Source organism: Sturnus vulgaris, chromosome 10 (assembly GCF_052056855.1).
Source record: "Sturnus vulgaris isolate bStuVul1 chromosome 10, bStuVul1.hap1, whole genome shotgun sequence".
Lineage (NCBI taxonomy): Eukaryota > Metazoa > Chordata > Aves > Passeriformes > Sturnidae > Sturnus > Sturnus vulgaris.
Window position 1 is genome coordinate 4471918 of NC_142252.1, and position 27846 is coordinate 4499763.

General features: G+C 42.9%; 1 protein-coding gene across 1 annotated transcript in view; it reads left to right on the forward strand.

Moving 5' to 3' along the window:
- Nucleotides 1-27846, forward strand: part of PAK2 (p21 (RAC1) activated kinase 2) — a 41895-nt gene that overhangs the window by 4925 nt on the left and 9124 nt on the right. The window contains exons 2-11 of the mRNA XM_014870421.2: nucleotides 15415-15625; nucleotides 20744-20844; nucleotides 21325-21475; nucleotides 22027-22058; nucleotides 22437-22544; nucleotides 23847-23979; nucleotides 24424-24487; nucleotides 24936-24984; nucleotides 26886-26998; nucleotides 27154-27271. Of these exons, the coding sequence (XP_014725907.1) occupies nucleotides 15439-15625; nucleotides 20744-20844; nucleotides 21325-21475; nucleotides 22027-22058; nucleotides 22437-22544; nucleotides 23847-23979; nucleotides 24424-24487; nucleotides 24936-24984; nucleotides 26886-26998; nucleotides 27154-27271 (1056 nt within the window). The 5' untranslated portion in view covers nucleotides 15415-15438. The remainder of the gene's footprint in view (nucleotides 1-15414; nucleotides 15626-20743; nucleotides 20845-21324; nucleotides 21476-22026; nucleotides 22059-22436; nucleotides 22545-23846; nucleotides 23980-24423; nucleotides 24488-24935; nucleotides 24985-26885; nucleotides 26999-27153; nucleotides 27272-27846) is intronic.

A 27846-nucleotide genomic window follows, 5' to 3' on the forward strand; every position in this document is an offset into this window, starting at 1 on the left:
GGCACCAGCCACAGTTTGAATTTTGCCCTCCCGTGGCCCCAAACCAGTTATTCCAGTCATCCCAAAATCCCTCTGTGGCCTCCCTGCATGTGGGGATCCACGTCAGGGAATTGACTGCTGGAAAAGGAATCCCTGATGTTAAACTTGGCTTGGGAATGTTGCTGAGTGATCTGACACTAATGGTTTGTAACAACCTGCGAGCGTGTCTGGCTTTCTGCTCCTCCTGCTTTTTTCATGTGTTCTCTAATGCTGTTAAATGATTTTTTTTTTTTTTTGCTTTGAAACAGCCTTTTATTTTCGATGTGTGAAATGCTAGCTGTCACTACTATAAAAATAAATTATGTGAAATCTTTGATTTGTCAGAGCTGGGACATTATCACCAAGTGTGAAGTATTTTCTGCTTCTACCCCTTAGTGGAAAAAGCAAAGAGAAGAGTGAAGTCTGGGATTTTCAAAGCTGTTTAGCAACAAGAACAGTTAATTTTAATCTGATGCCAACGTGCTAAGGCTCTTTGATACCAGTGCCCAAGCTTAGGAAGTAATTCCTTGTGTAAAAGAGAGCCTTGACTGCTGCAGCCAGAAAATTCAGGCAAGAACTTCCTCTTGATTTTTGGGATGAGGCTATTTCACAGTAACCAAAGTATGTGTTGGCTGAGGACTCATTGCTTTTGTGAGTGCTGCTTTTTCTTTTCAGCTCTTTTGGGCCTATTTACAGGGATTTTATACATATATATTTATATATATATATTTATATATATTTTTTTAAGAGGAAATTGGTGTTGAGATTTTTAGATTATTTTCCCAGGTAGCTGCTGGAGATGAAAAATAAAAATTTATGAAAGTTCAGTAGGGCTGGTTTGGGTGGTTCCTTCTCAAGGAGGGCTGTGTGTTTTAATATGTGGTTGTGATGTCTTTTATTTCCTTGTTCATTAGCAATTATTCCATTGTAAAATATTTTACTTCTGAGAGGCATAATTCTCATTTTCCTTGGCTTGTTGTGTGCATGCTGGAAAGTCTTTCTGCTGTACAAGGAAATGTTCTCACTCTTGGTAAACCTGGATGGAGTTTTCTTGTGGAAGAAGTTAAGACATCTGTTGAGTCTGTACATCCCCATCAATCTGACTAGAACATGGAGCATCTCATGTAATAAAGTTTTAGTGTCTTAAAAAAATTAGAATGAAGGGTGAGGGAATAAACTGAAAGAATGAAGGGTAAATGAACATACTGAGATGAAATGATTTTTAATTCAGTTTAATTCGTGGTACTGTTACTCCTGCAAAACAAAATTTTTACTGACACCATCAGGATTTAAATTATTTTTTTTTCATTCCCTCATTGCCACTAAGAGGTATTGGTCAGACACATGAGTTTTATCTTGTAACACTTTGGGCAGGGCTCCTTGGAGATGTTTCTTGCTCTGGGATTGAAGATCTTTGGCAGCACCTTTTTGCCTGCTCGTGCTTGGCTAAGAGATTGGTGGTGGATTCACTTTGCTTCTTCAGCACTTCCAAAGCCCACGGACCTGAGTGAGATGCCAGCTTTCTAAATTTAAACACATCTGAACTGGAGAAATCTTTGTTTTGAGGATCTTGGTCAGGATTTGAAGTAGATGTGGTTTTTATTCCATGCAGCTCTGTTTAACAAGAGTGGCTGTGTATCCTGTGCTACTGAAGCTGCTTTTGCTGCCCAGCCCTGAAAGGTTTTGTCAAATAACTTGTCAGTGATCCTCAACACTGGGGTCTTTATTGTCTCTTTCTCTTGGTCATGTTTTTAATTTCCTAAATGAGATGAGGATGCTGTCAGTGCTTGCTTTTGGTTTCTCACTCACTGCCTCTGCTCTCACACATACCTGGTTGTAGAATCCCAGGATGGTTTGGGTTGGAGGGGACCTTAAAGCCCATCCAGTGCCACCCCTGCCATGGGCAGGGACACCTTCCACTGTCCCAGGGTGCTCCAAGCCCTGTCCAGCCTGGCCTGGGACATTTCCAGGGATCCAGGGGCAGCCCCAGCTGGTCCACAGTGGATGGTGGGCCATTTCCCAGTGAGCAGAGTGGGACAGATGGGTGCCAAGGGGCTGCTCAGATTATCAATCTATGGGCTCTAGCTTTGCTGCCAAGTTTAATAGAGATCTTTATCTCTGTTTTACTCTATTGAAATGGCTTACTGAAATTTGCTTCCTGTTTTCTTAACAATTGAAAGGACCTGAGAAAATTTTCCTTTAGATGACAAACTCTTGGAAAGCTGACCACTTCTAAAGGGATGGCCTGCTTCCATAGTTCCAATAAAATTTATGGAGGGAATAATTTTTTCAATTTAAAAAATACACGCATTTGGATTTTCATAAACACAAAGTGCAAGCCTTCCTTACTCATTTGTTGCAGCAAAAAATGTTTTATGCCCTTTTTTCTATGTTCACCCTTGCCAGTAGCAGCTACTGGTATTGTGAGTTAAAAAGAGGAAGATTTGGAAGGCATCAAATTGTTGTGCTGGGTGATGTGAGTTGCCCGATGGGGTGACTGCAGTGTCATTGTTAAATGGGTTTTTGGAGCTGAGATGTGGCCCAGGATTTACTTGGGCTGCTGTTTGTATTCTTCTGGCTGAAAAAATGGATTATTAGTGCTGCCTCCCCTCAGCCTCCTGTGATGAGGGCTCAGTGAGGCTGGAGGTGAAGGCAGTACTGGGATTTGTTCTTGTGCTGATGGCACAGCACCAACAGTGTCTGATGATTTCCCACAATTATCATCATGCATCCCTTGCAGTGGAATTATTTCTATTCTATATTATTTCTATTCTTATTTCTATTAAAATAAATAGCTTTAATTTGGAATTGGGGTGGTGTCTGTGTGTGAGGACATCATGGATCTCTGTGCTGTCACTGAGTTTGTGTTTTGTGGATGTCAGGTTGGTCTTGGAGGTTTGTTTTATGTGACTTCAGTCTCACCCTCACAAACATCTTCATCTGCTTTGGAATTGCACAGCTCTTACTGGGGCAAGATAATAAGATAGAACAAGATCTGAGAACTGCATCCTTTTGGTGTGTAAATCCCTGAGCCTCATGAAAATACATTTTCTGGAGCTTTATTCCTGCTCTGTCATATTTCTCTGAAATCTTCTAATTCTGCCTGTAGGAATGCCATTCATTGTTTAATGAACAGGCACACTTACCTATGCTTATGTGTTTAACTCAGAATTTGTACCACAATTTAAGTAGATTTTTTTCAAGTCTTTTGCAGCTTTCTAAGTGTAATATTATGTCTTGTCAACTGTTTCAATATTATTTTAACTTGACAGCTTCCTCTGAAAGCTCTTCAGATTCCCAGGGTGTTGGTTATCCTGCCTGGTTGAAGTTTTCACAGGCCTTCTGTCTATTCAGTTGGTAACTGTGTTCTTTATTTTATGTTTTTATTTTTTTAAAAGTATTTCATTCTTGAGCTGTAAAATCTTCTTTTTTTGTGCTGTGATGCTGCTGCATCTTATATAAACAGCCATGGATTGTAAATCCCTCAAAGTGTACTAATATTGGTGGTATATATTAAATCACTTTGAAAATTCAATGTGTTTAACCACTCACAGCTGGCGTTTAAAGCATTGTACATTTATTTAAATATCTGTGTTTAGGGCATTTTTATCATACATTTGATTTGCAAATTGTAAGCAGTGTATGGGGTAGTCATATTAACACAAATATTGGAGCTTTTCATGTTTTTTTTCCCTGCTTACTGGCTCCTGTACTTGTCCTGTAGGCTTGGCAAAAATCAATTTCCACATCAGCATAAAAATTATTTCTATATTTTGAATTATGATATAGTTCCATGCTTTTTTGGCTGTTTAATATATTTTGATTTGTAGCCTGTGTACCAACTCTAGTTGGTTTGGATTAGTTTTCTTTGGCACTCTAGATAAAAACCTGTTTATGGGCAAGAAGAGTGAGACAGGTAGTTTTACTAGGAATGACTTCAAAAAGAAAAATCAGAAAGTTAGTTTAAAAACTCATTCTGGCACCCAGTATTTGAAGTGGAAATTGTTATTTCCAGTGTCCAAATGAATGCTCTGGCTCTCTGAAAGGCATTCAAGAATATTACCCCAAATTTCAGGGAATTTGCTGCATTAAGCTGTAAGTGAATGAATTGCTTGTTTGGGTGCAAGTCATTTTAAAGTAGAAAATCTGTGAGAGCACACAAGGAAACACTGGCAGGAGTGCTGGAGTGTGAACTGCAGCAAGTAATTTCCAGAGCTCCTCTGCTTTGCTCATTTTCCCCCTTTTTAAGGAAAACATTATTACAGTATCTTGTTTTTCTGTTGAGAAATCCAGGTCTAATGTTCAGAATTGTATCCGAGTATTCAGGATAATTTGAATTTGTGAATTTGTACTGTTGATTTTGTCTTGAAATAATGGGGAAGGGGCTGCAGAATTGGTTGTATATCTCATCTAGATACTTCACCTCTCCTAATAGACCTAAATATGCCAGGAAAAACAAAATAAGGGGTTGTGTCCTCGTATAAAATCTGTAAAACTGCAAACCTTATCAGTGTAATGGTGATGTGACAGTGCTGAAACACTGTGGCAGAAGTGTGAGCGAGGTTTCACTGCTGTGCTGAGACCTGATTTCATCATGAGCTGCTGTGGGCAGGGAAATATTGGGGTAACCCTTCCTGAGTGTGTTGCATTTTCATTTCATGAAAAGATCCCACTGGGAATATTGCATCCTGCTCTGGAGTGCTCAGCAGAAGAAACGGGGACCTGTTAACTGAGTCCAGAGGAGATGCTCTGAGAGCTGGAGCTTCTTTGCTCCAGGCACAGGCTGGGAGAGCTGGGGGTCTCCAGCCTGGAGAAGAGGAGGCTCCAGGGAAGACCTTCCAGTATCTAAAGGAGGATTAGAAAAAAAACAGAGAGAGACTTTTTACACAGGCAGATTGCAGTAGTACAGCAGGGAATGGTTTTAGAATAAAAGAGGGGAGATTTAGATGGGATATGGGGAAGAAGCTCTTCCGTGGGAGGGAGGTGAGGCCCTGGCACAGGGTGAGAAGCTGTGGCTGCCCCTGGATCCCTGGAAGTGTCCAAGGCCAGCTTGGACAGGGTTTGGAACACCCTGGGATAGTGGAAGGTGTCCCTGCCCAGGGTGGGGATGGAATGACGTGAGCTTTATGGTCCCTTCCACAAACAGCTTTCCCAGCTATCAGCACTGAGCTTCCTGGTGCAGAAGTGGGATGCTGCAGGGAACCCTATTCCTGCAGAAGTTTCCATGTTTGAAGAAGTCAGTGTAGTCTGTTGTGACACAAATGGAATCGAGCTCTCCCGGGAGAAATGCTCCCTAGTTTCTGTGTGGTGCTGCTGGAATATGTTTAGGAAATGAGCTGTGTCCACCAAAGCCATCTCTGGGAGGGGTTTGTTTTTGCTGTGCTCAAGTGCTTTTGGTATTTACAGCTCCTGCGTTTGATTTTTTGAAGCCTTTGCTCACTCTCTGCCGGGTTTGTGTCCAGTGTGGGTATGAGAAAGGAAGCATCTTGAGCTTGTGTCGTGCAGGAGTTTCAGCAAACTGGTGAACCTTTCCCAGGGGCTGTGACTTTCTGGTCAGCAGCTGTATTGGTGTCCCCTGGGTTTTTCCCCTGTGGCATTTTGTGGCAGGTTGGCACTCCTGCAAGAAGAATCAAGGGTTTGGCCCCGGGACTGCTGTGCTGAGCTGAAGTTCCCACTATCCACTGGTTGCTGTGGTTGGAGCAAGCCTGGGGCAGCCACTAGAGAGAAACAAAGAGCTCTATTCTGAGTGCCTGTGAAAAAGAGAGCTCTTCTGGAGGGAGACATTTCGTCTTTCCCCTTGTCTTCTCCCTTATTATTCCTTTTTCCCTTAGCTGACATCTGACAGCTCTACCAGTGTGATGAGAGTGCCGGATCCCTTAACCTTGGATTCTTCCTGGTTTTGCCACCCTCACGCACACTTTGTGTTATCTCTTCTTTTTCCAGTTATCTCTAATCTGGATGGGGAAGCCATGGCCTTGTCTTACCGTTGCCCAGTAATATTTTTGGCAGTTAAAAAAAAAAAAAAAAGTTAAAAAAGCACTTTCATTCTGTGTTGGCATTACTGGTGACCCTTCTGCACTTTGCCAGCAGCCTGAGGTTTTTAGAGCTCTGTTGCATGGTGAATCTCCAGGTTAAAGAGCTGAGAACATTATTAACATTATTATTAAGATGTACAGGTGCCTGTGCAGGGCAGCCTTTAGTCAAATAACTTTTGCTCTGGAATGTGTGGTTCCTCCCTGCCTCTAAATGTCAGCTTTAATTAAGAGGGAATCTCAACAATGAGATACAGACTTTTTAAAAAATTTTCTTGTAAACTTTCCATACTTGCCCTTTTCCCTATTCTCCTTTGATCTTTAGAAAACCTCAGCTATAAAAATAAAGGCTGAAAAGTGTCTGCTAGGTGGTGAAATATGAGTAAGCACAAACACCCCCGACTCATGGATTTGCATGCCCTGCTGCTGCCTCCGGCTGCCTTGTCTGCCTTTAGTTGACTCAGGATTTTCAGGAGGCAGAAGAAGGATAATTTCCTTGTTCAGCACTGAACAGGCTGGTTCAAGCACCTCGGAGCACGTGTTATCATTGTGCATCTTTGGTTCCTTGAAGGAAAACTCTGGCTGCAGGCTGGATAAAACAGAACGTGGCCTGAATTTGGTGAGTAGGAGGCAACTCCCCAGCCCTGCAGCACGGGTTGGGAATGGATCCCTTGGATCCCTCTTGATTTCATTCCTCCTCCACCATGCTCCTTACACCTCTGTGGTCCTGTAAGGGCTGCCTCAAAGGAGGTGGGAATGGGAATTTGTGTCCATCAGCTCATCCCTCTGGCTCGTTCCGTGTGCTCTGTCATCAGCTGCCTTCCAAAGTGAGCTTTCCTGCCAAATTTAGGGGAAATGGGAAATCAAGGCAGTTGGGAAGTCACTTCTGAGACCCATCTGGTGTTGTCACCTGTGGTGTTGGAGGTCTTTCAGAGGTGATAAAGCAGAAGAGAGATTCCTGCTTCGCTGGTGGTAAAATGCCACCACAGTTCAGCAGAGCCACATTTGTTTCACGAAGCAGAAGTGATGACTTGGGTGGGCGTTGGGTGCCCTGCAGGGTTCGAGGGACAAAATGAAGATGATTCTCAGCTTAGAGGTGGCCCCAGTGTCTGGTGGTGTCACCTGTGGTGTTAGAGGTCTTTCAGAGGTGATAAAGCAGAGGAGAGGTTCCTGCTTTGCTGGTGGTAAAATGCCACCACAGTTCAGCAGAGCCACATTGGTTTCACGAAGCAGAAGTGATGACTTGGGTGGGCGTTGGGTGCCCTGCAGGGTTCAGGGGACAAAGTGAAGATGAATCTCAGCTTACAGGTGGCCCGAGTACTCAGTGAGCCAAATATTGTTAATTTGCTTAAATTTGCTATAACTACTGGGCTTTTACCAGGACTCTTGCCCATCTTGGCAGTAGTCTGGGCCTTCTCAGGTTTTCTCTGTTTATTTTTTTCAGTCACGATCCTCCTCAAAAGACTGAGATCCCTTTTGATATCAAAAATGACATTTTTGCAGCCTGGTTGCTCATTTTTAGTGCAACACTGCACATCTGCTCAGTGCCTTATGGAGTCAGTAATTGCTCCAGGTTGTAATGGACTTTAGCAATGTGTTGGAAGAATATTTTCCTTTAGGAAGCCTTAGGAACCCTTTCAAATATTCCTCAATAGGATATTTGTCTTGTGTAATTCAGTTCATGATAAGCACATCTATTACAGTTTTGGCTATTCCTTCTTCTGTCCTAAAGATAATTTCCTCTCTGTTTTTTTTATTCCTTCCATTCAACCGTGATTTTTATCTTCTTTTTTCCCCCTAAATCTCTTTATTACTTGGCAATTAAACAGCAGTTATTTGTGCTATTTGTGTGACTCAGCAAAAATCGTAAGGAAATGAATAGATTGAAAGAAGACAAACTGGAAAGAATTTAGCTGAGTATGTTCTATGTGTCATCCAGTCAGATTTTGCCAAATCAGCCTGAGCTTTTCCTACACCCTCTTTAAGAGTGGGAATATTCTGTGTTTCCTCTGCCACCTGTAGCAGTAAAGATGGCAAGGAGGGACCTGACCTGATTATAAACTTCATGGTAGTTGGTTTGGTTGCTGTGTCCCTTTGTAAATCTTAATGACAAATTGGTTTACCTCAGATATTTTTTTTATTTCTGTTTATTTTTTCAGCTGTTCTCTGAACTGAAGGGCGAGTGTCTTGCCTGTTTGTGGTTTAAATTAGGGAATCTCTGCTTGTTCAGAGTATTTTAGGTCATCACAGGTTCCTCTGCTCTCCCATAAAGAAAAGCCAAATAAAAATAACTTGGTTTTCACGCATTTGACCAAATGCTCTTTTTGAGACCCCCTAAAGCTGGAAGGAGAGATTCCAGCACATCCCATGGAAGTTGGTACCTGCTTTTCCAGAGGAGAGATGGCTCAGAGTGTTGGAGTGTCCTGAGGTGTTTCCAATAACTGTAGGTGGAACAGATTATCCTGCTGGCTCTTCCCAGCCACTTAGCACAGTTACTCTTGTCCGTGCTTTTGCTTGAATCTTCTCTTGGCAGACAGAAGATCTGCGACTGCATTCGCCAAGTCTGCAAGAAAGCAATTCTTTGTCTGCCTCTGCTGGGTTTTTTTGCACGGTTTTCTCAGTTGAAATGATGAGATAAATATTTTTAGTCTCTGAAGGTAGTCTCATTCTGTTCCAAAAAACTCGTTTTTTGGATCTGATTAGATAAATCTCGTGGATCCAAATGCTTTAAGTTGGAAAGCTAGACATCCCAAAAGACTTGTTTTGTTTTTCATGGAGAAGACAGTATGAGATGTGCTGGTTTTGTGAATTTTTCTGCAGCAGTGAAATAATTTCAAGCTGTTGAGCTGCTGAACTAAGAGGCTGTTAGTGATGGGGCAGGAAGCTGTGGCTAGGTAGCACCATCTGAATAAAAACTTGTCAGAAAGCTGCTTTCTGCTAATCCCTGGGAGGAAGTGAGCTATAATCAGCACTAAGTGAGCTAATCGCAGGAAATCTATTGCTCAACAGGAACTTTTGAAAAAAAAAAAAAAAAGAGGGGGGCAGGGAGAGAAGAAGAATACCCATAGAGACTTTTCATTCTACTTTTGGACTCCAAAATCTGTTTGATGTAAGAAAATCAACGATCTGATGAAGTAAGCAGCCCTCCAGTCTCCACTTTAAAAACTGCACCTCTTTTCCAAAATAACGAAGCATCAAGTCTCATCTCTTCCAGTATGGTGATTTTCAGGTATCAGGAGGAGGTGGTGTGGGCAGGCTGTGTTTAAGCAAACTGCTAAAACCACAGGAGGCCTGGGGGCAATGAGAATTAGTTTCCAGGCATTTTCAGCAAGGATTTTTATAATATAAAGCAAGAGTGGGACATGAACATCTTAAATCTGCCTTGTCACACCACTCTTTTCTTGGAGCACCACGCACTACCTCTTGTATTGATTTTTCTGTCTCTGTGCTGTTTTTCACGTGTTTTTCTCGTTTCTGCCGTGGACATTTGTTTCCTGGACATCTCCTTTGCTCTTTTCCTTCTGCTCTGGTTGTGGCTGTCTTGGATGCAGTTGCCATGGCCCCATAAGGCTCTCTGGGAAGTGGTGAAGCCCTTCCTGGAGATGCTGCATTGGTAACTCACTCTTCTCAACCCTGGTGTCCTCTGCAGGGACTTCACCCACCAGCAGCCCTGCCTTCATTTTTGACTTCTCTTTTCTTCACTTCCTTCTGTCAGGCCACAGACAGTTTTGCTGTGTTGCCCTTCAAGCTGTGTGCATGGCCCAAGTGTTTTGTAATTCAGGTGTTGTCCTAAAAGTATTCTGCAGCTGTAGTGGCACATAAAAACCCAGAGTGTTTTTTTCTTAATGCCTCGCTAACCTCAAATTTGTTACTCCTCCTTTTTGGTCAGCCCTGCCAAATGGACTAAAATGTGATGTTTGTGCTGCTCCTTCTGAGTTGTGCTGCTGATAGTAAATGAGCAGAAGAATATTTACCTGCAGTGAAGAGCTGAGTTCAGTTTGCAGCTTTCTGAGGTTCCTGTGACAGATTTATTTGATGTATTTCACTGATTCAGCTCTGGCTCCTCAGAGATCAGTGGCAGTGTAAAGCACAGTATTGTGTGCCAAGAGCAGGAATTGAGGGACATGTTATCAAGCAGCTCTAATCTGGATGTGTTTTGTTTTGATTTCTTTTTCCCTGCAGTGGCCTGATGTAGTTTTGCATCATATCCCAGGCAGTGAAATACAGGTGCAGCCTAGACTACTCAAATACATTAATTTGAACATGTTAAGAAGACAAATTCAGGTCATCATGATGTGAGAACTTTCTACACCAGCTGTTTGGTTTGGAACCATCTTCCTGCTCAGGGCTTTGTAAGGCTCGTGTGTGTGCACTGTAATCCGGATTTAAAACTGAATCTGCTCAAATGCTCCTGGGAAGATGAGTGTGCACTAGAGCAGATAGCAGAATGATTGACTTCTATTTTGTTTTATTTCCTTTTATTCTCTTTTTCCTTTTATTTCCTTTCCTTGTCTGCAAGCAAGTTGGAGAAGAAAAATGTCCTTTTGTAGAATCAGGGGAGCTGAAGAGCAGCCCAGAGCTTCAGCTGGGATGGGAGTGCGTGTCAGGCTCCATCCCTGTCACGAGGGAGCCTGCACAAGAGCCCTGCTTAGGAAGTCCTTCAGGAAGCAGCCCAGCTTTATGCTCACACAAGGGGAACTGGGGGGGACAAACAACAAAAAAGGGCAAGTCAAAGCCAAAGCATTCCGACTGACGTGCTGCAGCAGTGTGTGTTTGTCACTGCCCAGTCCTCTCCAGCTTTTACTCTCTGGCACGGTTACATTTCTCTGGGTGTTTTGTCACCAGAACTGTCTCTCTGCTGTGACCTTGCCATGGCCGTGGGTTTTCAGGCCCTTTCCATCCCCAAAAAGAGGGAAGATAGTGAGCAGCAGGATGTAGATGGTAAAAATGAAACTCAGTGTGTGCGAACGTGGTGGGCAGGTCCCTTCAGGAGGTTGGTTAAACTACACAAGGAGCTCCCTGTGCTTGTGTGTCTTGCCTCAGCTTTTCCGGGCAAAGGTGCAAAGGTTAATGGTGCTGAGTTAACTGTTGGACTCAACGGTCTGAGAGATCATTTCCAAGATAGATAATTTGATGGGAGAGGGGAGTTGCAGTTGTGAGGAACTTGGTTCCAGGTCTCCCAGTGTTGGGGATTTAGGGGATTTAGGACACCCAAACCTTGCTGGATGCTCGCTGCCACCTCTGCAGAAGAGCACATTTGTTCTTTGGCATCTTAGGATGGAGAGAACACTTAATTTTCACTGGCCCAGTGCAGGGCAAGAAGCTTTTGTCAAAAGGAGGGAGGAGTGTTACGTACTGGGGATGAGGACTGAGAATCAGAGCCCTGTGGTCACCAGCACTGGCACCTGCAAATGTGTTTTGTGGGTTAGGCAGCAGAACTGTGGGGAAGAAAACTTTTAGCTCTTTTTGTGTTTGTCTTTTTGGGAGTGTCATGGGCTGCAGTTGTGTCCTGTGGTACGACTGAAGGCTGTAGTTAAGTATTATTTGCAGCTTCTCAGCTCCTCTCTGTGGTTCAATACATTGCTCTCTAGTTTCTTGTATTAAATCTAGTGTGAGTAGTGATTGTGGGGGAGCTGCTGATGTGCTTGAATGCATTATTATTACTGGTATTTCCTTCACTGGCAAAGATGAAAGTGAATCCTTCTTCCATGTATTACCTTTAGCATACTTTTGTGAGCCTGCTCAAACTCAGGTTAACTGTTTTACTAAATGTCTTTCAGCCAAGCTAAAACACCCACCATTACTTGTGTTGTCTGATTGTGTCAGAGAAATATGAACTTGACATCTGCTTTGCTGGGTCACAGACTCCTGGCAGGCACTGAAAAAAAAAAAATTCCCCATGTCTTTGCAATTCCCTGCACAAGGAATGAATCAGCAGGGCAGGCACGTGGGTAATGGTGCAGGAGTGATTCCGTCTGGCTGCTGCCATCAGAACAGGCTCCTTCTCTTCTTTGGAGGCTGAGGGAGCAGAAACAGAGCTTTGGGGGGATATTTGCACTCTTTCTTAAAATTATTTCTTTTCCCCTTTTTAAAAATCCCCGCTCCAGTCATTGCCTGTAATGCCAAACCTCTGTAGCAGTTTCCAAATACTTCCTGATGCTGTGGAAACTTTGCTTGCATGGGGAAGGCAGGATAGGGATAAAGGAGAGAGGAGCTGCTCTCTTCTTCAGCTGAGTGCAGAAGAAAGAGTTATTTGGATTTGAACCTGGACAAAATGATTGATTTTTCACTTCCCATGATGACTGAAGAATCAGAACTGTGCTTCCTGACGTGCTTGGCCTGAGTGGAGCTGTTGACATTTATTTAAATGATAATTCAAAGCTGCTCTGCTTTGAAATGGGCCTTTGTGCAAACTTGGTTTGAATTCACCACTTTATTTTATCAATGATCTTTGAAACAGCCACTCAGAAATTTTACCATGTCTTGTTAAATAAATCACAGTTTAAATTTTTCCTTAAAGCTGAGGTTTTCCTAGACCACAAACTTAGTGAGCTGGAAGGGTTTTGGTGCTGGAGCCAGTCCTCGAGGTGGGAATCTGATGCCTGAGCTCTTTCTGTCACTCCAGTTTGCTCCACCAGCCCCACAGGTTGTTTTCCTGCTGTGGAGCCCCTGGGTTGCACTTTGAGCAAGGTCAAGGATCTGTGTGAGCACTTGGAACTGCAGCTCTGAGGGTTTCTGCTCAGATGCTCTGCACCAGCATCTGTTGTACACCAGTTCCTCGAAACACTGATTTTCTTCTGAAATACATTTGGATTTCCATATCCTTCCTTCCAGCTTGTTAATTCACAGTCTCTTCTCTTGAGCACACGAGATACTAAAGAATAGTTTGTTTTGGATCAAGGCTGAGTATGTGATGAGCTGCTTGTGTCACTGGAAAAGAAGGATTTTCATTAGAGTGAGAATTTTATTTTAAAATTACATCAGCAAAAGTGCAGTTGGTTTTTTTTTTGTGTGTGTGTTTTTTTTTTTTTATTTAATTTATAGCCTGAATACCACATGACAGTGTTGTTAATTTAGTGACTGGCCTCTGTAAGGGAGTGTGTGGTTTGGAGGGCCAAGTCTGTTCTTGTCCAGTTTCAGATGCAGGTGAGTTGTTTATCCTTCCATCCTGCTCTTGCTCTTGTCTGACAGCTCAGAAAAACTGCACAGATGAAGGAAATAATAGGGTTTGCTTTAGAAAAATACAAAAGGCCACTCATGTTGTTTTCTTTGCTCAATGTACCATTTTGTCATTCAATTTATGTGATGCACTTATTTACCTGCTATGGTTTATTTGTCTGATATGTCTGATTGCATTTGTTGCAAAGAAGACATTTTTTATTTTACCTATCCCCATTTGGATACCAATATCCACCTCTTTTCTGAGGTTTGATTAACAGAAGGGACATGGATTATGGTCCCCTGTGCTACCATCACCCCAAACCCAGCTTCAATATATATCTATATATATGAATATATATTCATAGGAATATACACATATCAGTTTGCTTCAGTGGATCTATAGTATATATATGTTTATAAGACAAATACCTTATTTCATTTATGCATCCCAAATGGGTGGTATGTCCTTGCTGCAATGTTTTGTAAGGGAAACATTTGGAATTAAAATCCCTCTGGCTTGGCTGCTGTTGGGTTGCAGGAGACTTAATTTTTGTCCCCCTATTACAGTGAAAAACAAGACAATCTTGCAGATAACTTGCAACATCTGAAGGAGCAATCAGTAAGTGGATTTGGAAGAGTGTTGGGAATCACTGCCTGAGTCACAAGTGCATCCCTGCAGCCACACGTTCAGGTGGCAGGAATGTTTGTAATTCCAGAGAAGGGCTCCAAGGCAGGGCTGTGCAGGAGGCTGCTGCTCTTCCTCCTGGCCTCCAGGTCATGGAGCAACCAGCACATGTCCACTTTCTCCTGCTCTGTCAGAACATTGTGCTGCTTGTGCTTCTGATGATATTTTACAGAAATTGCACGCTTTCATGGTCATTTATGGGGATAATTAATATTAATCTCCTTGAGGTTCACAACATAAACCAGAGTGCTGCTCCAGTCCAGGCTGCTGGCCTGACTTGTGTCCCTCAGCTGGGATTTGGCAGCATTCACCCACCCTGTGAAATGCCAGGGAATGGCAGCCCGTGTTGTTTCAGTTCTGCTGGGCAGGATGCAGGTGCTGTGTTGTTGGGAGGGGGTGGCACTGCCTTGTTGTGGCTCTTGTGAATGACTCTGATCATGTGAGTCATGCCTGGAGATGTGATGGGAAGCTGGTGGGCACCAGGAGGCCATTCATTTCCCAGTGAAATTCCCATTTCCTTCTGTTTTGAGAGGAGAAGGAGGTCAGCACAAAGATGTGTTGGCTCCTGTTCCAAAGAGGCAGCTTGTCATTTGAGTGAACAGAGAAATTGAGGGCACATTTGTTACTGTTTGTTACCTGCCATTGAGAAGTATTTTCTGTACACCTTTCTTTGTGTGCTTTAACTCTAACAGAGAGGCTGCCTGTTTCCTGGAGATCAGGAAAAAAAACTCCAAAATACTACAAGGAGGGAGGAAATGCTAGCGGAGATCTTTTTGAATGGGGAATGTGTCACGTAGATGTTTTATTGTGCTGTGCTTGTACTCTAGCAGCTGTTTGCCCGTGTTTTTGCTCATGTTTTTGTTGAGGATTCAAAGAGGATTGTGATGATACTGTGTGTTATTTTCTGCAAGTGGAGAAAGTTTGGCACCAAGTGGGGAAGCAACGCAAGCCTCGTTCAAAGAGGAGTGCATCCTGTGGATCTCAGTGCTGAGCTCTTGAATGTAGGCTGTGTGATTTGGGTAGAGATGTTTTGAGTGGGCTTGATGTGGATAGTATGCTGAATTATGGCTTACAAACATAAGCTGTTCCTTTGTCCCCAAGGTCTTGTCTGATAAATGACAAGAGGGAAAGCATCTAAGGCTTTTAAAGCTGTTTGGTACTGAAGCATGAAGCTTTTTGGACTCGAGCTGCCCCCAAAGGATGTTGTACTTAGACCCTTTGTGTGAACAGAGAAGCAGATCTGGGAATTGTTCATTTGGTCTAGGTTACTTTTATCACTGGAAATGTTTGTCACTGCATCCCACAAATGCTGCTGCTGGCACAAATGAATGGGTGGCCCAGAAGTGGGAATGAGGAAGGGATTTGCTTCCTTTGGTGGAGGCGTCAGTGTCTGCGTTCCTCAGAGTTGAATTCACGCCTCCTTCTCCTCTGCCAGCAGGAGGAATGGTACGTTCATGTACTCCATGCTCTTTTCCTGTGTTCAAATTCATTCAAAAATTCCTTTTTTTTCTCTTCCAGGGCTTCCCCTAGCTATTGAGAACCATGTCTGACAACGGAGAACTGGAAGACAAGCCCCCTGCCCCTCCTGTCCGGATGAGCAGTGCTATCTTCAGTGCAGGGGGCAAAGACCCCTTGGCGACCAACAACAGCTTTAAACCCCTGCCCTCTGTCCCAGAAGAGAGGAAACCCAGACATAAAATCATCTCCATGTTCTATAGCAATGAAAAAGGTAAGATGCTTCCTTTTTCCCTTCCTACTCATATTCCTTTACTCTCCTTGTAAGTTCTGGTGGTGCTTTAGATGTCAGAGTCCAGCCTATCCAAGCGTAGGGGGTTGGAGAACCACCCCCTGTTTGCTGTCTAGCTTCAAATAATGCATTTCCAAACAACCCTAATCGATGTTTGGTATTCATGGGGATCATGTTACTAAGGTGCAGATTTCTGGTCCAAACTGAGCACCCAGCTGGTTTGGAAGTTACTTCATGCTGATGATGATTTATGAGGAGAAAAAAAAGGTCAGTAGAGAAATAGTGGTGAGGGTGCAGCTGCATGAAGGAAAACTCAGAAGTTACATATTTTTATCTGTAGACCTGCACTGTTAGGATTCATTACTAGTGGAGATAAACCTGGGTTGCTGTAAAAATGATTATTTCTGAGAAAAAAATTGTTACATCGAATACTAGACTGTATTTGTGTGTTGTCTCCTTTTCTGTATGAGGAGTGCATGTACAGCAGTGGAGCCCTCCAGAATGTGTGTCCATGTACAACAAAGCAGTGCATAGATAGGAGCACCTTCTAACACCTGAGGTGGTAAAACTGCACAGGGACTTAAGCCTGACCTGAATCTGCTAAGCATTTTATTAATCTGCTGGTTAACATTACTCTTAATATGCATCTTGGAGAGGACCCTGCTGCTTTTGATGCTTTCTGTGCTCTTGGCTCCCCGTGCCTTGCTGCTGGTGTGCTGGGCAGGACTGGTTCAGTCATGCTGACACAGGTTTGGTTGTTTGAAGAGATTCTGCTCCTCTGGTTGATTATTCTCTTGGCTGAATGTTTTCCCCAGGGCTGGTTTTCACTCTCTCTCAGCTGTGTGAGCAGCTCTGCAGCCGTGCCTCTCCCTGGAGATCAAACCAAGAGAGACAGGTTTCCCTCTGTTCCCAAGATCTGGCTTTCTGCTCTCAGCAGTAGGGGTGTTTCCTTTTTGGAGGATGGAAGGATTTGGCCAGTGTAGCTGTTGGAGGCAGAATAGTTATTTCACAAAGTCATTTATTGTGAAATAGCCTGTCTGTGGCTGGGCTACAGCAGTAGCAGTACAGCAATTTCTACTGACATGGGTGAGCCCTAAAGACCAAAGTCTATAAGGAGAACATGAGAAGCTACTATAGGTTGGTGGCAGCACCCCAAGAGAGACTCCAGCCCTCTGAGGGTGCTGAATTTGGCAGATCTGGGTGCTGTCAGCTCAGTGCAGTGCTCTGTGTCTGGAGCAGGTTCTGCCTTAGCCCTTCAATCCTGCAGAAATGGGCATTTTACCATTTTATTCTTGGTCCCATAAGGAAATACTCAGAATTTGTCACAGTGAATTCTGCAAGGAAATCTCGTGGAAGGATCAAATCTGTCCATCTTCAGGCAAGGAGAACAGTTTATGGCACTTGGCTTTATGCTGTTGCATTGGTGGCTCATCAGAGCATTTGAGCCCTTTTACTGACAGGGATGAAGTGGAACATAATGAAATAGAACATAAACCCCACATGAAGGAATTAGTAACATGCTCTGAATTAGTAACAAATGAATTATTAATGCAAGTGGGTGCAAGTATAGCTGGAGAGCTTTGTGCCATTCCATGACACCTTTTTCCCCCGTGGACATTTTCAGTTTTCACTTTGATGGTGGGTTTGTTTGTTGTTGGAATGAGGAGGTGGTTGAAGAATTATCTAAAGTTGTATTGGCTCATCTCAAGTTGCTTTGGAGTCCTTTGATTATTCAGACCACTGTAAATATTGACAAGTACCAAATTTAGGGAAATTAATCTGCATGTATCTACCTTCCCATACTTTGTGTTGTGAACTGAAAATAGGAGAAAGAATTTTTGCTGAGAAAACGACATTTTAGAGGAAATGAGTGTCAGTTTGTATTTTCTAGATGTTAAAAAGTAATTCAAGAAATGTCTTCCTGATAAAAAAGCAGGCTTTCCTGCATGGCAAGGTATTAGGAAAAATGGAAATTGAATTACCCAACTTAGAGAAACTATCTGAAAGTTGTATTTTTTTAAATTTGCAAGAAACTTGTCTATTGCATGACCTTCAGCAAGGCTAATATAAATATCCAGAGAAGGGATTTTGGCCCTCAAGTCTGCAAAGCTGGCTGCTGAATGTAAGTAGAACAGAAGTGGGCACAGTGTCTTTCTGGCACTCACACAATAGTCAGATGTTAGTTGTTTTGTTCATTAGCATGGCTGGGACGCACCCACCCCAGAAATGCCCATTTAAATCCTTCTTTTCTTTAAATTCAGCTGCTGAGAAGCTTTGCAGAAATACTAACTTCCTGTTCAGATTTAAAAAATACATTGGGACTAGATGCAAAATAATCTGGCGATTTGGGGTAGAAATTTTGTCATGGAAAACATGTCTCCAGGCAGCATGTAAGTTAACAAATCACTACAAAAATGTTCAGTTTTCCTTTTCAAAAAATGAAAAAATCCTTGCCATTATCCAGGAATGTTGTTTGGTTTTGTCTGCACATCTCTGTCCATATGATTTTGCAAGGTCCCTCCTGGTCAGCCTCATCTGCTCCTGGATCCTCTCTGGGGAGGTTCTTGTGCTTTGAGGGACTTGCAGATGAAGAGGTTTAGCAATTACACAGTTTCTGTCCCAAGTCTGAGCTAGTTCTGTGCTGAAATAATCATAAGGGTTTGAAGGGATTATTTAATCACCATTCATGGAAGGTTTTTTTTCCTCCTGGTTCCATTGTTTAGGATAAATGAAGTGATAATCATCTTCTTACTAGAGTACTTTATTGCCATGAATTTTCTTGGCCTGACTTCTGAAGTCAAAGGAACCTCTGTGTGGTTTTGGAAAGCTTTAAAATAGTCCCCTAAAACCAGAAATGTTTGTCTTTGAGCAGAAAGTATAGAAGGAGGTGCTGAGGGCATCACCCAGATCCTGCATGTCACGTGCTCAGGGGCACATTTTTGTTGTGGTTTCAGCTGGAGCTCAGCAACTCCAGGTGCACATCTGGAGTCAGCTGCCTGCTACCTCCAGCTGTTGGGAAACAGCTGTGTTTCTTGCCTTGTGTATGGAATTTGGTTGGTGGGAAGTGAGGGACAGCCTGAGGATGGTTTGCCCTGGGAAAAGTGACACCTTGCTGAGTGCCTGTGGCTTCACTTGGGGAAGAGTCTGCTTGTATTTTAGGCACCTTTTTAATCAGACAGAGCCTTTCTCCAGCTCACCAAATCCTTCCAAAGGACCTGTGTGTCTTCCCCTCTTGAGAACAGGAGGACTATGCTGCTGTGCCAAATTCTGGGTCCCATGACCAACAATAAAGTGGTGCAGCACTCATTTCTGCAGGATTGAAGGGCCAAGGCAGAACCTGCTCCAGACACAGAGCACTGCACTGAGCTGACAGCACCCAGATCTGCCAAATTCAGCACCCTCAGAGAGCTGGAATCTCTCTTGGGGTGCTGCCACCAACCTACAGTAGCTTCTTATGTTCTCCTTACAGACTTTGCTCTTTGGGGCTCACCTTTGTCAATATATGAAAACCACCATGTGCAGTTTAAAAGGAGCATTGCCCTGCACTGAAGGGATTCCCATTTCAATCCTGAGCCAGGGGCCAGGAGCAGCGTGGCCTCACCGTGGCCTCGTTCAGAGCAGAGCTTGAGGATGTCCTGCCAGCACATGACTCACTGGGCTTGCCTCTGGCTGGGGCTGTTTGTTTGAAGTGCTGCTCTGCTGTTCCTGTGGGCAGAGCAATGAGTTTTAGTCTCCTTGCCTTGCCTACTCGTGGGATCAGTGTATTTTTGGAAGTAGTGGGTTTATTTACCCAGCACATGCTGCATCTCCCGTTTACTGGATGTCAAGTGCTCCCAAACAGGAGGATATAAACTTTTTCTATCTACCTATCTATCTAGAGATGTTCCCCCTTGCTTCCACATAAAAAAACTGCAAAAATAGGGCAGAAATGGTGCTTTCCTTGGTTTTCACAGCAGCAAGTTTCTCCTGTGCAGTGCCCGAGTGCTGTTAATGAAACATCTGACAGCCCATTTGCTTTTTGGCTCTGCCCTGTGCAGCCATATTAAAGATATCCTGTTTATAAGAGCCGTGTCTTTCCACTGCATTGTTCAGCTGGAGGCAGCCCACATGGCTTTTCATTTGGGAGTATTGTCCTCACTCCCTGTCCTTCCCTTCCCGCCAGCGTGAGGGGATTTCAGATGCATTCCTGGCTCTGAGCAGCACCATCACTGCTGGCTGTGTAATAATAAAGAGAATGCTGGTTTACCTGCTTTTTCCCTATAGAAACAACAGGACTTTTAAGGTGAATTTAGAAACAAAGCAGAAAAATAAAATAAAAATAATACCACCCCCCCGCCCTGAGCCGCCCCCTGTAAACTCCCAAAACAAACAAACAAAAATCCAAAGCCCCAGGTGTTAGAAAATATCTTATAAATTCAATTGAATCTAGGTTGGATGGTGCACGTGGTCCTTTTAATTATTTGTTCCTGCTTCTGGTACTTATTATGTTTTCCCCCTCTTTTAATTTAAATTAGGTAATTGCTCTGAGGCTATAAACTCTTATCTTCATTGCAGGAAGTCCTAGTTTGCATTAATTACCTTGAATTGAAGCAGTGAGGCAACTGAGTTTTAAGTATCTTTAGGGTGAACTTGAGGTTGAACTTAAGTTGTCTTTTCTGCTGTTCTTAATCTATATTAAAATATCCTTTTTTGCATTGTAAACATTTAATATGCTTAGATTTCATGTGCTCAACAGAGCACTCTGGTGCTCTTAACATCTTATTTTCTTGCTGCCATAGTATAAATTATTTAAATGGAACAAGGTTGTTGGAATCACAGAATCCCAGCAGGGTTTGAGTTGGAAGGGACCTTAAAACCAATCCTGGAAGGGACCTTAAAACCAATCCTGGAAGGGACCTTAAAACCAATCCAGCTCCACCCCTGCCATGGGCAGGGACAACTTCCACTGTCCCAGGGTGCTCCAAGCCCTGTCCAACCTGGCCTTGGACACTTCCAGGGATCCAGGGGCAGCCACAGCTTCTCTGGGCACCCTGTGCCCAGGCCTAACCACCCTCACAGGAAAGAATTTCTAACACTGAGATCTTTGAATATCTTTTTCAGGAAGCAAAAAGAAGGAAAAGGAAAGGCCAGAAATCTCCCCACCATCAGATTTTGAACATACCATCCATGTTGGCTTCGATGCTGTTACTGGAGAGTTCACTGTGAGTATTCCTGCCTTGGAGCAACTCAGGAAACAGCAAGGGTCAGTGCTGCAGTGAAGCCAAGGCAGAGCTTTAAAATAAAGTGCAAGTTAGGCTTTGTTTCTACAAAAGAACCGTTTTTCCTGTGTGTTTGTACAGCACACTGACCTGTTAGTGCATCTGCAGTGCCAGTGTCACATCTGATGCTTTGTGTCACCTGGGAGAGCCCCCCCGACAATCCCTCTTCAGTTTGCTTTCTTTAGTGGGTAACACTGGATCTGCAGAATGTGTTTTTGTGTTCCCACTCCTCACCTCTGGCCCAGCATACCTGGAGGAGTTAAATCCTGTGATCTGTGTTTTCACCCTTGGCTCCCCGTCCTACTTGCTTGTGTGCTTAAGCCTGTGTGCATGTTACACTTTTATAGAGGGAAGAAATTAGTTTTGCTTTTTAAAAACTTTGAAAATACAAAAAGGATGCTTAAAATCTCTTTGATTTTTCAGGGAATGCCAGAACAATGGGCTCGGTTGCTTCAGACCTCAAATATCACCAAGCTAGAACAGAAGAAGAACCCCCAGGCGGTACTAGATGTGCTGAAATTCTACGACTCCAAAGACACAGCAAAACAGAAATATCTGAGTTTTTCTGCTCCAGGTAAGAGCTAAGTGTGCAATAAACTGGAGTTGGGTATTTGGAGTACAGGTTTCCTCTATGTCAGAGTGATAAATCAAATTCAAGTGCTAAAATCAAGGTGCATTTCAATGAGGCACAAATATACAAAGATTTAAAACTGACTGGAAACTGGCGTTGTCCAGTTAATTTCCTGTTTTAAGTGGAGAGGAGACTGGATCATTGAGAATAGCAGCCAAAGTGAGCTTGAATGGGCTGTGTTTATCAAACTGGGGCTCTGGGACTGGGATGAACTGGTTTTGTGCTGGAGGCCTTGTTCCTCACAGCTGTCTCTCAACTTGATGTCACCAGCTGGTGACATCGGCAATGCAGAATAATTTGTGACCTGTGCTGGGGGGCTGAGAGAAGGACTGGCCCACAAACAGTTGCAGTTCTACAATTTTTCTTCCAAATTCTTCCTGAAAGTAACTGAGTAATAAAACTTTGTCGAGCACAGGGTAAGAATATTACAAAGTTCACTTTTTATTACTTTTTTTTCTGATGATTTTATGTATTCTGCTATTTGTCCTGTTTAGAAAAAGATGGTTTCCCTTCAGGAACACCAACGGTGAGTGTGTTAATTTGTTATATTGTGTTTATATCCACTGTTACATGGATATTCTGTGGTACATACACACAGTTCAGGTCTTCTAGAATCTGAATCTTGAAGCATTAAACTGTATAAAGATTAAATTATAAAAATTAGGAATTTTTTTGTGGAAGAGAAACATAAATTTGGGTGGTCAATTGCATATTTCACTGCAGCAACAGTGTTGGAGTCTCATAATAAAATGCAATAACTAAAGGATAGACTGAGGGGTTTAAGTTATTTTGACATTGGTAACAATATTTTCTCTTAATGTGAAGAAAAAAAATATGAAGTCTTTAATACTGTGGGAAAGACAATTTATTTATCTGTCTTTTTTAAACTTTGGTAAAAATGTAGACCAATGCCAAAGGTTCAGAACCATCAACAGCTGTAGCAGATGATGATGAGGATGATGAAGAGGCTCCTCCTCCTGTGATTGCTCCAAGGCCAGATCACACAAAATCGGTGAGCAGCCTTAAAACTGACAGACCTGCATTTCTCAGCATTGCACAACTTCTGCTTTTTAGGGAAGTGTTTTATTTGGGCAATAAGCTGCTTGTAAGTTTTTAGGGAAAAGTTCTGGTTTTTGGATTTGCTAAGAAAATACCTAATTTCTGAATATCAGTTGGATTTGAAGTCCTGTAGTTAATAGAACCATAGGATCCTTTAGGCTTGAAAAGACCTCTCAGATCATTGAAATTTGTCAATTTGTTTGTCAGTTTGTGTTGAAGACATCCAGTTATGCTTATCCTTCAACCCAACATGTTGGAGGAGGAGGAGGATTCTTATTCCTAAATAGACCCTGTAGGCTGTTTGTGTAACTTTGCACATCACAGTGATACAGGTATAATGTATTTGCTTTCTTTTATTTGATTGGGTTGCAGTGTGGTAACCTCTCCAACCTAAACCCAAACCAATGCAAATTTTAGATTTGAAAGCTTATTCCACTCACCAAGTCATCAGCATACAGGAACAGTGAAATGCTTGAGAAGTTGTTCATTAAATTTTAGGGTAACCCTCATTTATACACCTTGGTAATGGTGTCCCAGAGATCCCACTTACTCCAGTTCCTTCTTTTGGCTCTGGGAGCTGGACATTTTGCCTCTCTGTTGCCCATTTTTTCCAGGAATGCAAATGTGAGTTATGTTTATGTGTCTAGGGATATTGCTTTATAATTTCCCACTCTTGGGATTTAGACATATAAAAGGTGAGGGGTCCACAGCTGGATATTTCTGGAGTAGCTCTGTATTTCTGTGAACAGCTCAGGAGGAAATTAAATAAAGCTGCAAGAAACTAAATCCCTTAATAAACCCTTAAACTGGGGACAGCTGGGAAATATTTGAGAATCTTCTTTTCATGGCAATCAAGCATCTTTTTTCTTTAGATCTTAGTAGAAGTTGATCTCACTATTAGTGAGAACCACTAATTCACTATTGGTGACTAACCTTGCTATTAGTGAGTATCACTAATAGTGGTTTCTGCTCTGTTAACTAGTATGGGTTATAAAGAATAAGCAGATAAAAACCTGAGAAACCCACTGTGGAATCACCTAGCATCCTCTCTGTTCAGGAGGTGCCTGGATCTCTTTCAGAGGTCAGTAATGTTGCCAGCATTTTGTTTTCTGGAGCTTTAACATGTCTCAGGTCTGATTTCTGCCTCATAGCTGCTACAAAACAGTGCTTGGGGATCTCTGCAGAGGTGTGGTGGGTTTGAGCTGCAGGTCAGGGGTGGCAGAGCAGGTGCTCAGGTCTCTGCTCTCCCTTACAGATTTACACCCGTTCTGTCATTGACCCCATCCCTGCCCCGGCCGGGGACTCCTGTGCCGACAGCGCCTCCAAAGCAGGGGACAAGCAGAAAAAGAAAACCAAGATGTCAGATGAAGACATCATGGAAAAACTACGTAGGTGCCTTCATTTCAGATAAACAAATGGGGGAGGAGTGTTAGAATTCTGCTCTCAGCCTTGTTCTGTGTGCAGTGCTTGGGTAGCTTTGTGTCCAGCTTTGTGTCCCAAATCTGCACTGGCTCGGGGTGGTTTGTAATGCTTGAAGCCCTATGGGGTGAGAAACAAGGATAGAGCAGATTTGGGTTTGTATCATACATGCACATCACAGTGTCACAACTGAACTTCATTCAAACCATAGTAACACAAAATAGTTTCTGCTGCTGCTTGTTCCATAACCATCTTGGTGATGATTTTAAACTGTGTTTATATTCCCCTGCAGCTTTGGCTGTTGCTACTTGTGCTGACCCAATCTTGGGCCTGTCTTGGCCAGGCCAGCCCTGCTATTGGGGGGCAGTGGGATTGGACTGACTTTTTTATTTTTTTTTTTTTTTTTCTTTCAGGCACAATTGTAAGCATAGGAGATCCCAAGAAAAAATACACCAGATATGAAAAAATTGGGCAGGGGTAAGTATTGACCCCAACTTTTATTCCCCATGGGCCAGTGTTAGCAGCAGGGTGCTGTTCTCTGCCTCACACCACTTACTGTACAGACAGAGATGTTGGCTGCATTCAGCAGTGATAAATCACACAATCCCACCCTAGTTAGGGTGGGAAGGGACCTTAGAGGGCATCCCTGAAAGTTCTACTCTCTGCCATGGACAGGGACACCTTCCACTATCTCAGGTTGCTCCAAACCCTGTCCAACCTGGCCTTGAACACTTGCAGGGATGAGGCAGCCATAACTCCTCTGGGCAGCAACAGAAAAGTAAATAAACATTGAAGGCATCACAGAGTGGGGGAAGTTTTGAATTGAAAACTGAAACAATTTTGGGTTTGTGACTTGACTGGTCACGTGTGTGTTTGATACACAGAGAAATGCAACTTGCTGTAACATTTTTCATTCTCTTCACAGGGCTTCAGGTACAGTTTTCACAGCTATTGATGTGGCAACAGGGCAGGAGGTAAGATTCCTGTGTTCATTTTGTTTAAATGTTCTTCTGTAGGTGGCCAGAATGATTTGAGTGATTTCCTTCAGTGGCTCCCATTGCTGCTATCACTTCTCAGATCTGTTTGTCGTAGTCAGTTGTAACAGTGTGCCTTCTGTAGTAGTCAGATGAGGAAAGCTAAAAACAGAGATTTCTTTCCAATGCACAGCAGAGGGAGTGAGGTGTTCCAGAAGTGAGTTTGGAAAATGGTTTATCCTTCAAGAACTGCAGGCATTGTTGCCTTATGTTTTCAGAAATAAAATTTTGTTTGGTCTTTGCACACTTGGCTGTGTCTGTCTCTAGGGAAGCAGCTTGTCTCATGTGATGCCCTGTTGTAGGCAGAATGTCTTCACCATATTCTCCTACTCTTTACTTTTATCCCTTGGTTTGTCCAGTGAAATTGGTGACATCAGCAATACTCTGCATGTTTGTCATCCAGTGGCCCTATCTTGGGAGATAATCCAGAGGGCTTCTGGGAATCCAATTTTGGAATTATTTGTTTCTGTTTAACTTCAGATTTCCTTAATTTTCTTATAATGTTTTTATTTAAGTTCTTTCCTAAATTTTCCTTTAAATATCCACAAATAGGCATTCTTTAGGTCACTGATAAGTAAATGCCCTTTCAGCAGAAACCACATTCAGCAGTCCTGCAGTAGAGCACTACATCTTAATAAAACATGAGCCTTGTCATCCTCTCAATGTCTCTTAGTTTGCTCTCTACACACTGCAGTATTTCATGTCCTCTTACTGATTGCAGAGTGAATTTTGGAGTCCAGGGCCTTTCTTTGACCTGCTCTGCACTTTGCCAGGCAGCTGATGGCTTGCAGCCTTCATGCAGTGCTCAGGTTTCCTCTGCTTGATGGCTGAGGATAGAGTTAGGTTTGTTTGTTTGCTCATCAGTAAGAGGAACACTCCTCTTAGAGCTACACAGTGACAGGACAGGAGGGAACAGAGAAAAATTGCCAGAAGGGAAATTCCAGTTAGATACTAGAAATTTGTTCCCTCTCAGGCAGGATGATTGGGCATGGCACAGGAGCTCAAGAGAGGGTGTGGAATGTCTGCTCATTGAGGTCTCCATTCCAAACTCCCACAAGACCCTCAGCAACCTGCTACACCTCCAGTCATAGCTGTTTTGTCATTCTGTGCTGCAAACTGACAAGAATTTCTTCCTTTAATGTCCTTGGCAGTATAATAACAATCATTTCTACAGGATTATGTTGGTTCTTGTGTTTGGTTTTGGAGTCAACCCAGGTTGTCTTGCAGGACTCCAAACTGCCTCCTCAGAGTGTTGGAGTTAACAGAGCCAGGATGATTCTTCTCCACTGTACATCTGTAGTACTTGTGCTTGTTAGCTTATTTCATGGATGAGGTGGGCCTTTATCTTCCCTTTCCTCTCTTGGGTAATTCATTGAATTAATGGCTTTGAGAGGAATTCCTTCTGCCTCCCAGCATTCCTTATGCCCAAACACCACTTTGTTCAGAATAAAGAGCAACAAATTGTCTCACCTTGCTCTGGAAGGCTCAGATTTTCTTTCTGAGTTGCTACAGGATTCTCTTCTGCTTCAGGTCTGTTGATGTGGATTCGAATGAATATCTTTCTATGTCCTGAATGCCTTTTGCTGTCTGGTCTGGCCTCTCTTACTGTTTGTGGATGCTTCCAGCTGCAAGAGGATGATGTTGCCCATGAGAGCAAGTTGTGTGTTGATCAAGCTGGATTCTTTTGAGTTGTATACTGATAAATAATTTGCTAGCCACAAACTGTTCTAAACTCCTTTAATCCTGTTACAGGATTCCTTTTGCCTTTTTACTGTATTAAGAGTGACTGAAAGGTTTGGGTACTGAGGTTTGATATTGCTGTTTTATTTTGCCCTATTCAGGTGGCTATTAAACAGATCAATTTGCAGAAACAGCCCAAGAAGGAGCTGATAATTAACGAGATCTTGGTAATGAAGGAGCTAAAGAACCCCAACATAGTCAACTTCCTGGACAGGTAAATGCAGCCAGCTGGCTGATTCCTCATCCCAAGGGTTACAGAAAATTACAGACCTGCTCTTCCTTTACCTAAGGTCTTGGAAGCAGATGAGGGCTGTCTGTAGACTGTCACCCTGATGGCACAGGATCATGCTTTTGGTTTTCTCCTTGTAGTTACCTCGTAGGGGATGAATTATTTGTGGTGATGGAGTATCTGGCTGGGGGCTCTCTAACAGATGTGGTCACAGAGACGTGTATGGATGAAGCACAGATTGCTGCTGTCTGCAGAGAGGTGAGTGTGGAGGGGCTGGGTGAGGAATGAAGGTGTTCCCTATTCCCCTGATTTTTCTGGCATGCTCAGGTTAGCACTGATTGCTGCTGAAGGCATTGAGTAAAGAATGAATGATAGGATGAGCAGAAATAATCAATATTAAGATTGCAGAAAATAACAAAATTAGGTTAACTCAGAAAACCTGGGCTTTGCACAAAACACAAAAGAGATTTTTGAGATGGGTGCTTTAGAATGTTTGATGATGGAGAAAATAAAGTCAATGGGTTTGTTACCTGGGGTGCTTCATCCTGCTGACAGTGTTAACAGAAAGATATTAATAATGTGGACTGTTACTAACACAACAGTATGAATAAAATTCAGGGAGGAGCAATAGAGAAGTTTAGCAGCTGGAAGGAATGGCTTTTTTAACTTGGACTAACAAAGAACATTCAGAGGCACTAAGAAAAAAAATCTGCATATTCATGTATGAATAATGTAGAAAGGAGAAAAAAAAAATTCCTGAATGCTTTGAAGTGTTTTCCAGAAGGAAGAAGGGGAATGCTGGTTGGTCACAGTTTTTAAGCAACATATACTAA